The 13,606-nt window shown below is 40.7% G+C and overlaps 2 protein-coding genes across 3 annotated transcripts in view; one reads left to right on the top strand and one right to left on the bottom strand.

Annotated features, from left to right (window-relative positions):
• The window catches only part of COX4I1 (cytochrome c oxidase subunit 4I1), a 4,540-nt gene extending 4,429 nt beyond the window's left edge, over nt 1-111 (bottom strand). Inside the window, exon 1 of the mRNA XM_085315903.1 lies at nt 6-111. The gene's annotated coding sequence lies outside the window, so the exon portion shown is untranslated. The remainder of the gene's footprint in view (nt 1-5) is intronic.
• Nucleotides 112-189: 78 nt separating this feature from the next.
• EMC8 (ER membrane protein complex subunit 8) lies at nt 190-12,059 on the top strand. Of its 2 annotated transcripts, XR_014897134.1 has the most exons (6): nt 190-518; nt 5,563-5,639; nt 7,617-7,686; nt 8,186-8,280; nt 8,594-11,690; nt 11,942-12,059. XR_014897134.1 is itself a non-coding variant. In XM_085315902.1 (5 exons), exons 1-5 carry the CDS (start codon nt 309-311, stop codon nt 8,751-8,753), a joined length of 612 nt encoding a protein of 203 aa, XP_085172028.1. In that variant the 5' UTR covers nt 190-308; the 3' UTR covers nt 8,754-12,059. The 2 variants fall into 2 exon arrangements, 1 of the variants encoding a protein (XP_085172028.1); XM_085315902.1 differs by having other exon boundaries at nt 8,594-12,059.
• The last annotated feature ends 1,547 nt before the right edge of the window (nt 12,060-13,606 follow it).

Here is a 13,606-nt window from a genome sequence, read left to right as displayed (position 1 = left end):
ACGACCTGCCGACCGTCCTCTACGCCGCGCCCGCCGCCGGAAGGAGGCGCCGGAAGGAGGCGCCGGGCGGAAGCGCGGGGCACGCCGGGATGCGCGGGGCAGCGAGAGGCCGCGGGGGAAAGGCTCCCGCCGCGGGGCCGATGGGATGCGGGCGGGCCGGCGCCTGCCTTTTGCGACAGTGCTGCGGGCGCTTGGCGGCGGCGTGGGAGGTGCTTGGCGGCACTTGCCGGCGGGCGGCGTGAGGGGCCGAGCCGGGGCCGGTGTCGGGGCCGGTGTCCGGCGGCCGCGGGGCTGCGGGCCGTGGCAGGATGAAGCTGACCACGCAGGCCTACTGCAAGATGGTGCTGCACGGCGCCAAGTACCCGCACTGCGCCGTGAACGGGCTCCTGGTGGCCGAGCGGCCGCCGGGCCCGCCGCGCCGCGACCAGGCCGCGCCGCCGCCGCTCTTCGTGGACTGCATCCCGCTTTTCCACGGCACCCTGGCCCTGGCGCCCATGCTCGAGGTGGCCCTCACCCTGGTAAGACCCGCGCCGGGGCTCCCAAAATCTAGGGGGGGGGGAGCCGGCTGTTCCTAAAGGGGGCAAATCCCCCTTAGGGCCCGTCTCGGCCGCAGCTTTCCCCTGGAAAGCTGCGGAGTGCGGGAATGCTTTGCCTGTGTAGTGTTGCCTGATTTTGCCTGGGCAGAGAGGCTGCTGGTTGTATTGGTGTCATTCTTCCCAGTTTATCTTAAGCCACTTGAAAGCACCAGCAGCTGATTAGGAAARGGCATGTTTCTGTCAGAGAGCATAGAGATGCATGTAAGTATGTAGCTCCTAGTGTATTTTTCATATGTTTTGCCCTTTTACAGAAGCARTTAGCTTGAACTGGAAAAAAACTAAGTCTTTTTCCATTGCAGTTGCTGGCTTGGGTTTGAAATCCCACTCTGTGTATTACAAGTTCACTGCTGATCTTCATTTCCTTCTGTGGGCAAAGTATTAAAGTTAGTTAATCCACCAGTTTGGCCAGGTTTTGCCAAGCTTGTTCCATTACGTTAACCTCTGGGTGGCTGACTGCCGTGGAAGAGCCTTGCAGTAAGTTGTTGTGAGATGGTCTGTTTTACTCTGTGTTATCRTGTGGACTGCATGAGAACGGTGTCTGTATGGCGCTGCCATGTTGCGGTCTTCAGTCTCAGCCTCTGAGTTGTGCAGAGGATGGGAGACCTGCTGGGTTATGCCATGGCCCCTTCCAGCCTGGGTTTCTGGAGAGTGCCTTGTCAAAACCAGGACACACGGAGAATGGGACATGCCTGGATTTTATTTTGATGTGGAGTTGGAGTGGGCCTGTGGCACGTGAAGTCTACGAGCAAAGAAGCGCTTTCCTTCAGTGTAGACATAGCTGCTGCTAATTTGAGATGTGTGTATGGTTTGAGCTGCAGACTTTCATAATCTTTTCAAGACTTGTGTTTATTAGCAGTGGGAAAATCCATACCTTTCTGATACCTTGAAAAAAGAACAAGTTTTTAGTTCTTTCAGACTTTTTGGCCTAAATGTTTCCCTCAGTTTCATGGATTGTTTCATCAAAAGATATTTATTTCTCAATATCTACTTGGTTATTCCATTTGAGACAGTGCTATGGAAACTTTAAGGCATAGGAATGGGGCCGTGAGTCTGCGTCTTGACCATATAGGTTTGCCATGGTGCTGTGCACCACATAAGATTTATCTGTCTTAAGTATACTTACACTAGTGTAACAGCATGGGAATAATACAGAAATGTATGCTTCTAGTGTAATCAWTTTTTGCTGTCTCTGTCACTACATAGTTCATACCTTTTACAATTTTCATATTACTTGATGGGAAAACCTAATAATGTTGATTATAATTTCTTTAATGTAGGCAGGGTTTGTCTTTACCATTTTGAAACAGAATAATTCATTTTTCCTGTGCGAATGAATAAGTGGAAGTTGCTAATGAAGTAYAGAATAACATGTATAATGTATTTAAAGTATGTGTAGGGTTTGTGGTGTAGAGTAGGTTTCCCTTTGGCACTAAGGTGACTGTATAGTGCTGCAAGTAGGTACCTACTGATAGTACCTACAAAGGAGACTTCTGTCACATGCATAGAAATTGTATTTTCTTTTAGGTCCCCCTTACCTTACAGAGAGAGGTGAGGAGCTATAGTCAGAGTTCAGTTGAAAAGTAATGCAGGGGCAAGGGAGCATGTCGAGGGCTTTGTGGGGGTTGTTTTATGATGAGCGCTATGTGAGGAAGCACAGTCAACTTGTTAAAGATTAAGTCTCTATCCAGGAACTCTGCAGTGTGCTTACTTTCACCTAGCTTTCAAAATAACAGTTAGACCCAAGAGATTTGGCCAGTATTCACATTAGATAAACCTTTTCCTTGCCATGGAAGAATTTTTCTAAACTTTGGGCGTTCAGTGTAGTCCTCTTGCATAGGTCTTGTTACAGGATCAAATTATTAGGAAATAAATCCTTTTTCTTACAACATCTGAAACATCTTACAGCATCTACAGCACTACTACTGCCTTTGCACTGTTTTTCTTTCTCTTGGTTTTTGATCCAGTAAGTTAGAGGGGAAACCTCTGGCATTCACACATCAGTTAGGACTTAGTAAAATGTATTGTAGTTTCCAGTCTGTTTTGGTGACTGCTATGACTTGGCAGCTTTAAAATACAGTGTTTGAGAAGAGCCCAAGGCCTTTTGCTCTGCTCCTTTATTTAAACAAAGGCAAAGATGGAAATAAATATTGGCCCAGCAGCTATGAAAGCTAAATTTTCTTATTGTAACATTTAAAAGGACTCTCTTGCCTGTTCTATGAAAGGTAACACTTGAACATTTACCAAATAAATCGAWGAAATTCACACAGTTAAAATTTGATGTTTTTAACTAAATACCTCAGTTTCTAGAGAATTTTGAAGTTTTGGCAATTTTGATGGGATGCTTTCTCTTATAGTTCAGTTATTGCTGATTTTTACTCAAGTCAGTCACAGTTTCCTGAAAACTGATTGGCTTTTAATATGCATGAAGGGTTGTTGGTTTTTTTTTTTGTTTTGTTTTTTTTTTTATTTTTTTTTTTTTTTTTTTTTTTTTTTTTTTTTTTTTTTTTGGAAACAGACTGCAGATTTAATCTGCTTCTTCTCTGACCTGAGTTATCCTAGAGCATCAATGGGATTGATGGTCTTGTGACTTGTGCGTGTGGTGACTTCTGAAAATTGCAAGCAGCATTTTAACAACAATCTAGGTGAAATATACTCTGAAACTAGCTTTTTATTAAATGCACAGCAGTTCTTGAAGGCTTGCAGCTCTAGAAGAAAGAGCTGAAGTATGTTTATTTAATTTGTACTTCAGCTTGTCAGTTTGAAATCCCGTTAAAATACTGAGTCATTAAAGAAAAAGTGAGTTATTTCGTATGTTGTCTGGCCTTTGAATTCCTCAGCTAATTGATGTGGTTTTACAACCACATCTTCTCCTCTAAAAACAAGTGCTTTCCCCCTGCTTTTGTACGGCTTACTCCCACCGCAGGAACAGCAGTGAGCGGCAGTAGGTTACAGTCGTTCTCCTCTCGCAGCTCTTACAAAACCTGCAACAGGGGTTCTGTGACTGCAGCTCCACTTGTTGCAGCCGTGGAAAGAGATCAAAGGACAGATCTTCAGCTGGAATCATTTTTATTTTCAATTGCTCTCTGACTCCTGCTTTTTACCTTTAGAAAACCACTTTGATTTTCCAGGAGGTGACAAGCACTGTAGAAGCTAGATAGTTTTTCTCCTGTTGACTTGCCTTAATCAAGGCTAGACAGTAACATGACTAAAAATAACGRTGGCTAATTGATGCTAGGGCTACCTGCAGTGACACTGCTGCAGCTAGAGATTGTTTGGAAATTGCAGCTGGAAGCACAGCAGTAAATCCRGAAAGGTTTGTTTTGGTTAGTTGTTTTTTATTTTTCTTTAGACTTTTTAGAGAAGCAGTTTTTAATTAGCACTTAGGGAACTGAGAATTTGAAAATCTTGCTTCTTTTTAGACTATTTTCAGAGGCAGCAAAAATTAATTTAGAACTAAGATTTTTAATTTTTTTAATGACTTTTTTTTAAAAAAAAAAGTGTCTGGGCCTTAATGCCAAGCTTTCAACCCACTAACAATTAAAACCATAGTCCTAAGCCCTCAAAATGGGTGTATAATTGAAATGGCAGTTGGACCTCAGCTATAGCAGGACTGCATAGCTTTTTTTATCAGATAAATCTATGTCATCCCCTGTAGATAAGGGATTATTCACATGGCTTTGTAGGTTTTTTTTTTCAGTTTAATACTATAATTTTTGCTAAATATGAGATTGATTTGATTTACAGGATGCCACAGATCAGCATAGATATATTTTGGAATCCATTCTAACATAACTGTTGAGGTCTCTTTTTTAATGCCTGCTCTCTGGGGACAGCAAAAAAAAGTACTAGCTGCTTTCTTCTTTTCTGTCTTTGAAGGCTTTGTATTATTCTGACCTGGTATCCGTAATTAAAGCAAAAACATCTCTCACGTGCGCGCACACACACATTTTTTTTTCAAAACAAGACAGACACTGTGTGACAACGTTAGATCTAGCTTAAAGCAAAGAGAGCACTGAAATGTGTATGTGCTGAAACTCTACTTGAAAAAAGACTACATGAACTTACGTAGACTGTATATAAACTTTTTGTAGATAAGCTTTTGTAGCTTGTATATAAATACGTGCATATGTTTAAGCATTTGCATTCTGATGGTAAAGCAAGGAGGAACTGCCTAGTCTGACGATGCCTGTAACAAAGATTAGAGAATCTAAGCCAATAATTCTTTCATCAAGCCCTTATCATTTGTGATTGAGCTGGAGAGTATTTTAGAAGTGGGTTCAGTTTTGACTGACAGACTTTAAAGGGTGGAAAATTCACTACATTGTGTCATAATTTGTTTCAGTGATTGATTACCCTGGTAGGTGAACTTTCAGAGAAAACAATTTTATTGCAAAAGCCTTTGTAATAGAACGGATGTAAAAATGGTAAAAGGGACAAACTTTTTTTCTACTGCGCATTTACTTTTCACTTCAAACTTCAGTTGCTAATTAAGGTAAACAATACTTGCACTTTAAACTTCTAGCAATGTTACATCCAGAATCAACAAACTCTTTTGAAATGGTAGTATGGTCACAGATTCACTGTCTTAATTTTTCTGTGTCAAGTGAGCACTAACTGAAAGTAGTGAAGTAATAAATAAGACCTGGAATCATCTTTTCCCAGACAKCAGGGATCAAGTACTCCACAAATCCTGTCACTTAAATTTAGGCCATGCTTTGTTTGGGATCACTCCCTATTCTTTTGTTTGGTTTGCAGAAAKATAGATAGCGTTAACCAAATGCTTAATTTTCTCAATTCTAGTTTTAAAAAAATATACGTAAATACTATCTGGTTAATTTAAGAAGTATTTCAAAAATATTGTAAGATTTCAGTTGCCATTTTATTTGCGGGATAGATACAGAATTTCCATGGTTATTTGTAGTGGTTTTTTACTTCCTGGGCTCAATTGTTCCTATTACTTTTTCAGATTGACTCTTGGTGCAAAGAGAATAGTTACGTGATAGCTGGATATTACCAGGCAAATGAACGTGTGAAAGACGCCAGGTGTGTTGGTGCAATATTTCCTTCTGTTTGCTCTTTTATGCTGTACTTTGTACTCTGCCAACAAAATKCATTGACATAAATTGTGAATGTTGATTAAGTTTGACAACTGTCACGTGGTTTCACATTGTATTCGTGATGCTGGTGGATATGGCTTTTGTTCAGGTGCAGAAACCTCGGTCTTTCCTGAATTTCTCTTCTTTAATGGACTATAAAAGGCCAGTATTTGAATGACTGCCAGCTAATTTAATTGCAGTCATCAAGGAAATAGCCAGAATTTGCAAGCGGTTTACTTGTGCAGTAACTGTTTTCCAAACTCTAATGACTGTAGATATCTTTTGGAAAGTTCTTCAGAAGCGATCTAATTCTTATTACATTACTTAATTGTCCCTAAGTAAAATGCTGCTTCTTTTTTTTTTTTTTAACACAGTCAGAGGACTATCACGAAATGGAAGATGATGTCAGTCAAGCAGAAATCTTGCTTTTTGCTTACTGTTTGCCTGAGGAGTAGTCATAATGGACAAGTAACACTTCCAAAAAAGTGGAGGTCTCTAGGGCATGTGTTTTCCACTGGAAGCTTTGGAAGGCTTTGTTTTTGAAAAGGAGATAAAATTTTCCAATTAATTTATTTTTTCAGAAATTCTGCCCTAGTAGTTCTCACTAGAAACTAATTGACAGTTATCATTGTCAGACCTAAATGCTATTTTTATATGCARAATTCCCCAAAATATTTTATGGGTAAAAAAGTGTAGTTAAAGCTCTAGGTTCTGAGTGATAGGAAATCCATGGCAAAGTAACCAAATTGACACATAGTGGGAAGTTTCCAAAAGCACTACTGTAGACATACTTTCCAGTTATTAAGAGAAATCAAATACTATTGCTTAGAATCTGCACTTAATATATATGCATGTGTATGCACACATATATATRAGTTACACATACACATGTATAGACGTGTATAAACTGTACTGTATTAAGTTCTTGGGAATTATATACATTTGTATGAATGCACGGCTATGTGCCTTACCAGAACACCATCAGTTTACTCTTTTTTTTTTTTTTTTCTTTCTAGCTAACTCAGATTATTAAACAACCAATAAGGGGGCCTTCCTTTGGAGCCACAGTACAGCTTTATATATTCATATCAAATATTTTCCTGTGTATATATTAGAGAGATCCAATTTCAAGACTAATGAGATTATGTAATATTTACATTTAAAGTAAATATGAACAACTTGTTTAAAGTACTGTGCTAAATTCCAGTTATTTTTCCAGTGTATGTTCTTCAACCTCAAGTATGTTTTTGAAGTAACACTTACGATTGCTTGGATATCCGGGGGGGGCAAGGGCATTGTAATTACCTTGCAGGGGAAGTAGATCGACTGGAGACATTTTAAAGAGGAGATGCAGTTTGAAGCTTCCATTGGACACAACTGTTTTATTTGCAGATTAAAGGAATATCATGGGCTAGTTTGTTTTTAAACTTAAATTTCATTTTTGAGCGTAACTCTGACTCCATGTGGAGACTGTCATCTTTGAAGCTTTATGTAATGTTTTTTTAAAAGATGATCTGATTTTTGTAGAGAAGTTGGGCAGTGAGTGAGTTCAAATGCAGACTGGGGAACAAACACAGATGTTTTCTTCTAAACCGCCTGTCAGGGCAAAGGTGGCTGCGGCTGTGGTCTGATGGGAGAAGGTAGGAGACCGCAAAATGTTTGTTCCACATAATGTCTGCAGTAAGCATTTTGCTGCTCAAAAATGCATTGCCTAAGCATAGCTAAGATTCAGATCGTGTGCTGAAGAGAGGAGCTAGGGTTTTTTGACCTTCTGATTTAAATCAAGTGTAGCATCAGCTTGATATCTTGTTCCTGTTTGTAAGTACATGGTGTAATTTTCACATCTCTTTAAGCATATTTCCTGCTGGTTTGAGCTGAAGTGTCACGGTTCAAATAACAATTATTTTTTTTCTTTTTTCTGCAGTCCCAACCAAGTTGCTGAAAAGGTGGCCTCCAGAATTGCAGAAGGCTTTAATGATACAGCGCTCATAATGGTAAATTACTTCCTTTTCCTATTGTTAATGTTATGACCATGGTATTGGACTAACCATTTAAATGCGATTCTCCGGACCTTTTAACAGTGAAGTGACTAATTTGCCCTTTCCCTCCAAATCCTCTGGGGAAGAGAAGCAACCACTTTTAGCTGGTGGAGCTGTTAATAAGTCTATGAAGTGACTGCTCTTATCTCTCCTTCATCACAAAGGAAGTKGAGATGTTCTGTGCTTATAAGACTTGCATGAAGGTGGAGTATTCATTAGTTCRGAGCCCTTTTAGGATTTAAATTTGTGTCTTAAGAGAAACAAATGGTGCTTTGCCTTCTTGCTGCAGTTACAAAGAATGTTGGTGGTTTAAACATGTGAGAATTTGCTTGTTTGAAGCTAAAGCAGTGGATTAATTAAAGTGCCCTGTTTGTAAAACTGACTTTTTTAAATTCCATCTCTTTATTTGGGTTCCTGAGGGGAAGAATAAGACTGTTTTTCTGTTGCTCACTAGGTTGATAACACCAAGTTTACAATGGAGTGCATAGAACCTGCCATTCACGTGTACGAACTTCATGAGAACAAGTGGAGGTGCAAAGACCCGCACGTGTGAGTAAACTTGAGAGTATTTGAGTAGTGAGCAAAAGAGGTTGCCTGGTCAAAAGTATATGGTATAAGGGCAAAACTTTCACCATAGCTGAATGATACTGTTAGGGTGGTGGGTGTAGCTGACAGTGCTTTTAGAGTTGTTGTTTGAGCTTTTCATCGTACTGAAAAGAACAGCCAGCTTTTAAAGCCAGGCAATGTGTGCCCCTCCTTTGCCATGACCACGCTGTAGCGTGCGTGGCATGTTTCCAGGGTGAAGGAGAGGATGGAGTTTTTGCTGTGATGATTATTGATTCCTAGTTATTTTACATTCTAGAGATTTTTGTGAAGATTGGTCCGAAGCCCAGAGAATCGCTGCATCTCTCTTGGACAGCAAGTCCTACGAGTCGCTTGTAGATTTCGATAATCACTTGGATGATATCCGGAATGACTGGACAAACCCAGAGATCAACAAAGCTGTCCTCCACCTGTGTTAGAGAGACTTCTACTGACTAATTTATGGGCATTTCCACTRTGTACTGAAGATACAGAAATGATATTTTTGAATGTAAATAGAGTAATATTCAGTACCTTGTGTGGAAACCCGACTGATTAAAAAAGAGTGGCATGTCACATTGCAAAGAGTGATGTGTCCTTAAGCAATCAAATCTTTTTAATGAGATTCCAGGAAAGAACTACAAACTGTCAGTTACAGCTGCCCCTGTGGATGTATTCTCAGTTGTAGTGAATTTTACTATAACCTTCAAAACCAGAACTACTTCTGCTTGTCCTCATTGTTTATATTAACAAATTTTAACTAAGCTTTTGTAATATTTAGAGTAATTTTTAAAGATCTATGAGATATCTTTCAAAAAAATGATTCTTGTCCTCAGATGAGATATTTTAAGGTCAAATACATAAACGAAATCCAAGGTTAACTAGTCTTGGGGCGTCACTTGGAAATGGCATTATGTCAGGACAGTAGGGGGTGTATTGCTGAAGATGATGCACCATGCTTATGTGGCACCTGTTTTGCAGCAGTTTAGCATGGCACAGCTACAGATAATGTGTTAAGCAGTATTCCCAAAGGCTGCAGTGATTCCTGCTCTCCCTGGACATACAACCTCAGTTACTGCCTGAAAAAGTTATAATGAAGGTAAAAACAAATGCTTGCCTATTGATTTGTTTAAAAAAAGAAATAGAAAAAGGGACTAGAAGCACATCAGTGATTTTGAATGAAACTTCCAAAAGAGTTTGTCTGCCTAGAAGAAGAGAGTGAAATACCATATTAATTCTATGCAGTCTTTTCTGTCTTATTTTTAAACAGATTTAATTTTCAGCAGGTTCAAGTGGTGTCCATTTAAGAAGTCCTAGAATGTATCTCTGAGTTGAAAGCAAATGATCTGAGTATGTTGGATCGAGGAGTCTAGAAGTACTCTAATTAAGCTTCTGTCTATCTTTCTAATCAATGTTGGTTTCTAAGAATAAGTTTACTGGTCAATGAGAAAGCTTTATAGCATCATTTCCTTTTACATTATTTTTATATGTATTAATTTTTATCAGGTACACCAAAGGCAGTGTACCCTACTTGCTCTTTCTTTTCACTGCATTACTGTAAGTACTTAAGCTGGTGAACCTAATGAACTTGGAAGGATTAATTTTATGTCATTCAACACTTTTTACCAGTAATGGTTTTGATGGAAAGAAAACAGCTTAGTTGATCCACTGTTGTTGTAGCATCATCCCCAGCACTTTAAAATATACTTGGTGTGGGGAATATCACTTGGATCTTCTGTGGAATTTTCGATGGAGAGGACAAAAAGGGGTCTGTGCATAGACAGCCTGCCTGCTTTGGTTGCCTGGTGTCGATGCACGTGCCTGGTGTCAGTCTGGGACTACATATGATCATTTCTTAATGAGTCCCGTTGTCTTGCTTCTAATGGATGTTTGTCAACTTAATGTAGCCTTAGCCTTTGACTATTTGTCTAGATTTTCTGCTCCTCCTACCCAAAAGTCTTTATACAGTGAAGATACATGTTTRTCTACCACATGATTCACCTGCTCCAAGTTCCTGCTTTTTTCTTAGTGCCCTTATTTTAAAAAATGAGGGATGGGGTTGTCGAAACTTCTYGGTCTACCTCTGCTTCTGCTTAGATAAGCACAAGTTTTATTCTTGATCTTAGCARGCGACAGGATAAGGCTAAAATCGTACTGTGAAGCAGCGAATAGAATAAAATGTTCTGTTCAGTCCTGCTTTGGCACTAACTGCAATTCAGATTCCACAGAACCATTAYATCTGAGGTTTGGTTCCCTGTCCAAGGAAGAGAAAGATAGTGGTTTGAATTGAATGGTTCTGTTTGACCCTCTGCTCTACAGTAATAAGGTATGGTGGGGATTACAAAAGGGATTAGCACTTCTGTTTTAAGGAAGACAATACAAATAGTCTTTTTTAAAGCTTGAATCAGGTACACTTGCAGGAAAGGAAAATGTTTTCACTTATTGAATGAARACTACTATCTAGCTCACAAGCAGTGAGAAAAACATATTTCAGAGTCTGTTTTACTACCCATCTATAAAATTTCTTAGGAACAGCAATGTTCTGGCAGTGCATGTTCAGAGTAAACTCTACAAATCRCACATACTGCGGGAAGAAAACTATTGTCTTACTTTGTACAAACATCTCATGAAGTCTAAATCTATTGTTTCCAGTGACAGATGTTATCTTATCAAGACATGTTGCATTAGTTATGTGAGGTTATTAACCAACACTGAAATATAAGCTGGTATGTCTTCTGAGCCACAGGAAATGTATTTCTCATTTTTTGTAACTAGATGTCATATAATCAAGCTTTGATCATATATATGTTAATACAGTCTAATCTGTCCTTGCACACACTGCCCCCTCTTTTCCTCTTAAGGCTTACCAAAATGATAAATGATTTAGAGAGAATAATTTCTTAAAGTTGCAAAATAAAATTAAGGCAAAGCACAATGTGTATCATCAGGCTGTAATCTGACGGAGATGATGAATGCTCCCAGTGACTAACCGCTGAGACAAGTTGCAAGAAGGGGAGCAGCTTCTAATGCTTTATCTTTCCATTTTTTTTTTCTTCTTCTATTTGCTTTTGCTTTTCAGCAAGGTCCATCAAGTGTTTTGCYACCAGTAAAGGCAAGGGCTGGCTTTAAGCAAAAAGGATAAGCGCTGTAGTGTTCAGATCTTACCTCACCTATCTTATTTGTATTGAAGGCTGAACAAAAACCCAGGAATTTCACAAAGCCAAGGCAACCCAGAGCCAGAGCAACCCATGTAAAAGAATGAGGAAGCTGCTGGGCTCCAAGGAGGCCATATTCTCTTTTCCTGATGACTTAACCTGTGGAAGCAACTGCTGGTTTCCTGGCTTGGGGATGAACTGGATTGATTAGAGGCATTGAAGGTAACTCATTTTAAAACTTCTTGGGGAAGAAAGCTTGAGAAGRGAGTCTGCATCTCCATTAGTGGAACTCTCATGATAGCTTGGAAGATAGYATTGGGAACACATCTGTCTCACTCCTTTATTTGTTTTGTTAGCCATTAACAACATGCAGAGCTAATTTCTCTTTCTCTCTGTTCACTAAGATTTGGAGTTGTTGCATTTGCCTGCCCAGGGCTCTGACTCGCAGCTCTTTTCCTTTACCTTATCTGCAGGACCTAAAGCATTTGAAAGTGGATAATTCTTCCAGTAAGGGGTGGGGTTCTTTTTTCCACCGTCAACTCTAATGTTTCAAAAAAGCAGTAATAAATAGAGCCTGTAACTAACTGATAATATGAGCACAAAGTGGTTGGATTTTGGAATGTGAGTGTGTAAGTTATTCTTTGCTGGATCTGGGTGAGTGCTGACCTTGAATCCTTTAGTCAGAAGGTGGGGAAYGAATGGGCTTGTGCGTGCATGTCAAGGGGTTGTTTTAAACATCAGTTTTGTTTGAAATAAAGGATCAGATTGAGCTGAAGCACGAGTCACCGCAAGGCATGCCCCAAGGCAGAATGCATGCAGCTCTCTGGCCCAGGATACCTTCAGTCTTTTGATACCCAGGTCAAAAACTCCATATTCAGCTTGAGATACCCAGAAGAGAGCTGTGGAGCAGAGAGTCTTTGGGGCCTGTATGTATCAYTTTCACTGAAAAATGGGAACATCCTGGAGTCCTAGGATGTTGAGCAGCTGGTTGGGACTAGATCCCTGGTGGAAGTGATCTTTGMTGCTGCTGCTGGCTTGTGCAGTGTTAAGAGTGGGAAAAACAGATGGATGACAAGAGCCAGTGCCCTCTCGCCAGGGGTATATTTGATCTTCTGTTTCCTGAGATAYTCAAAAATGAGATATTCACCATGGGGGAAAGTATTGGATGCTGCATTCTCGCTGAGCTCACTGCTGTGTTTGAATGTGAGAATTTTCTTCTTTTTTCCTTCACCCAAGCAGTTGAAACAGTCTGCCGTCTGCCTTTTGTTCTGTCACTCATCTGCTGCGWCCCACTGGGGATTGCCCCCCACCACCTCCAATCTGCCAGCTGAGCAGCTCATGGGCTGTTCTTTAGCCTGTGTCAGCATGAGCGAGGARCTATCGTGTAACCTGTTTCAGCTCATTAGAACTGACATGGCTTTAGGAAGCACACGAGCAGTTCAGCTGGCAGGATGGAGGAGCCATAACCTCTTCACCTGACACAGCTGGAGCCAGAGGCAGACAGATGTTCATTGCTACTGTGGTCCAGCCCTGCTCTGTTTGAGGCTGCRTAGGCACACAGTGAGAGGTGATCTGCCCCCAAGAATTTCTTATCTAAGTGGCAAAGACGCGCACAGAGAGAGATGACAGTGACGAATGCAGGAAGGAAACGGGTCTCTTTACTCCCTGGCTAGAGGCCTAATCGCTGCACTGCTCTGCTGCAATTTGTAAAGTGTCTTGAGATGCTCAGATGGAGGGCGTTACTGATACGGAAAGAGCAAGCAAATGTTAATGGCAAAAACTGTTAGCAGGGATGGACTTGCGGTTGACTGCAGCTTGGAAAATGTTCTCAAGGGGAAATATGGTTAGCCTGCATTTGTGAGCTGTGCTTCTAGTTTGTGTTTTAATTTAGATCCTGGAGCAGAGCTGAATGTGCTTAAGTCGCATGCGATTGCCTGTAAAAAGTCTAGTGAGGTGGTGTGGGTTGGACAGAAGATGCTGTGCAAGCTGCTTCCTTTCCATTCTGCCCATGCTCTGTTGCCCCAGAATTGGGTTTCTGCGTGCTGCTTTGCCAGTGCATCTTACTCCTGCACTGCAGACTCCTTGTGTTCTTTTCAAGTCGCCCTGCCATCAGCCCTCCTGGAGCAGGCAGTGATTTC

The sequence above is a fragment of the Rhea americana genome, unplaced genomic scaffold (assembly GCF_003343005.1).
Source record: "Rhea americana isolate MKP2758 unplaced genomic scaffold, rheAme1 scaffold_441, whole genome shotgun sequence".
Taxonomy (NCBI): Eukaryota; Metazoa; Chordata; class Aves; order Rheiformes; family Rheidae; genus Rhea; species Rhea americana.
The sequence above is the reverse complement of the archived record's forward strand: the minus strand, read 5'-3'. Positions and strand labels throughout refer to the sequence as shown.

Excerpts from the sequence above, each read along its gene's own strand:
- EMC8 (XM_085315902.1), top strand. The coding sequence starts at position 309 with ATGAAGCTGACCACGCAGGCCTACTGCAAGATGGTGCTGCACGGCGCC. Across the intron at positions 519-5,562 it reads TCGAGGTGGCCCTCACCCTG|ATTGACTCTTGGTGCAAAGA; the intron begins GTAAGACCCGCG and ends TTACTTTTTCAG. Across the intron at positions 7,687-8,185 it reads ATGATACAGCGCTCATAATG|GTTGATAACACCAAGTTTAC; the intron begins GTAAATTACTTC and ends GTTGCTCACTAG.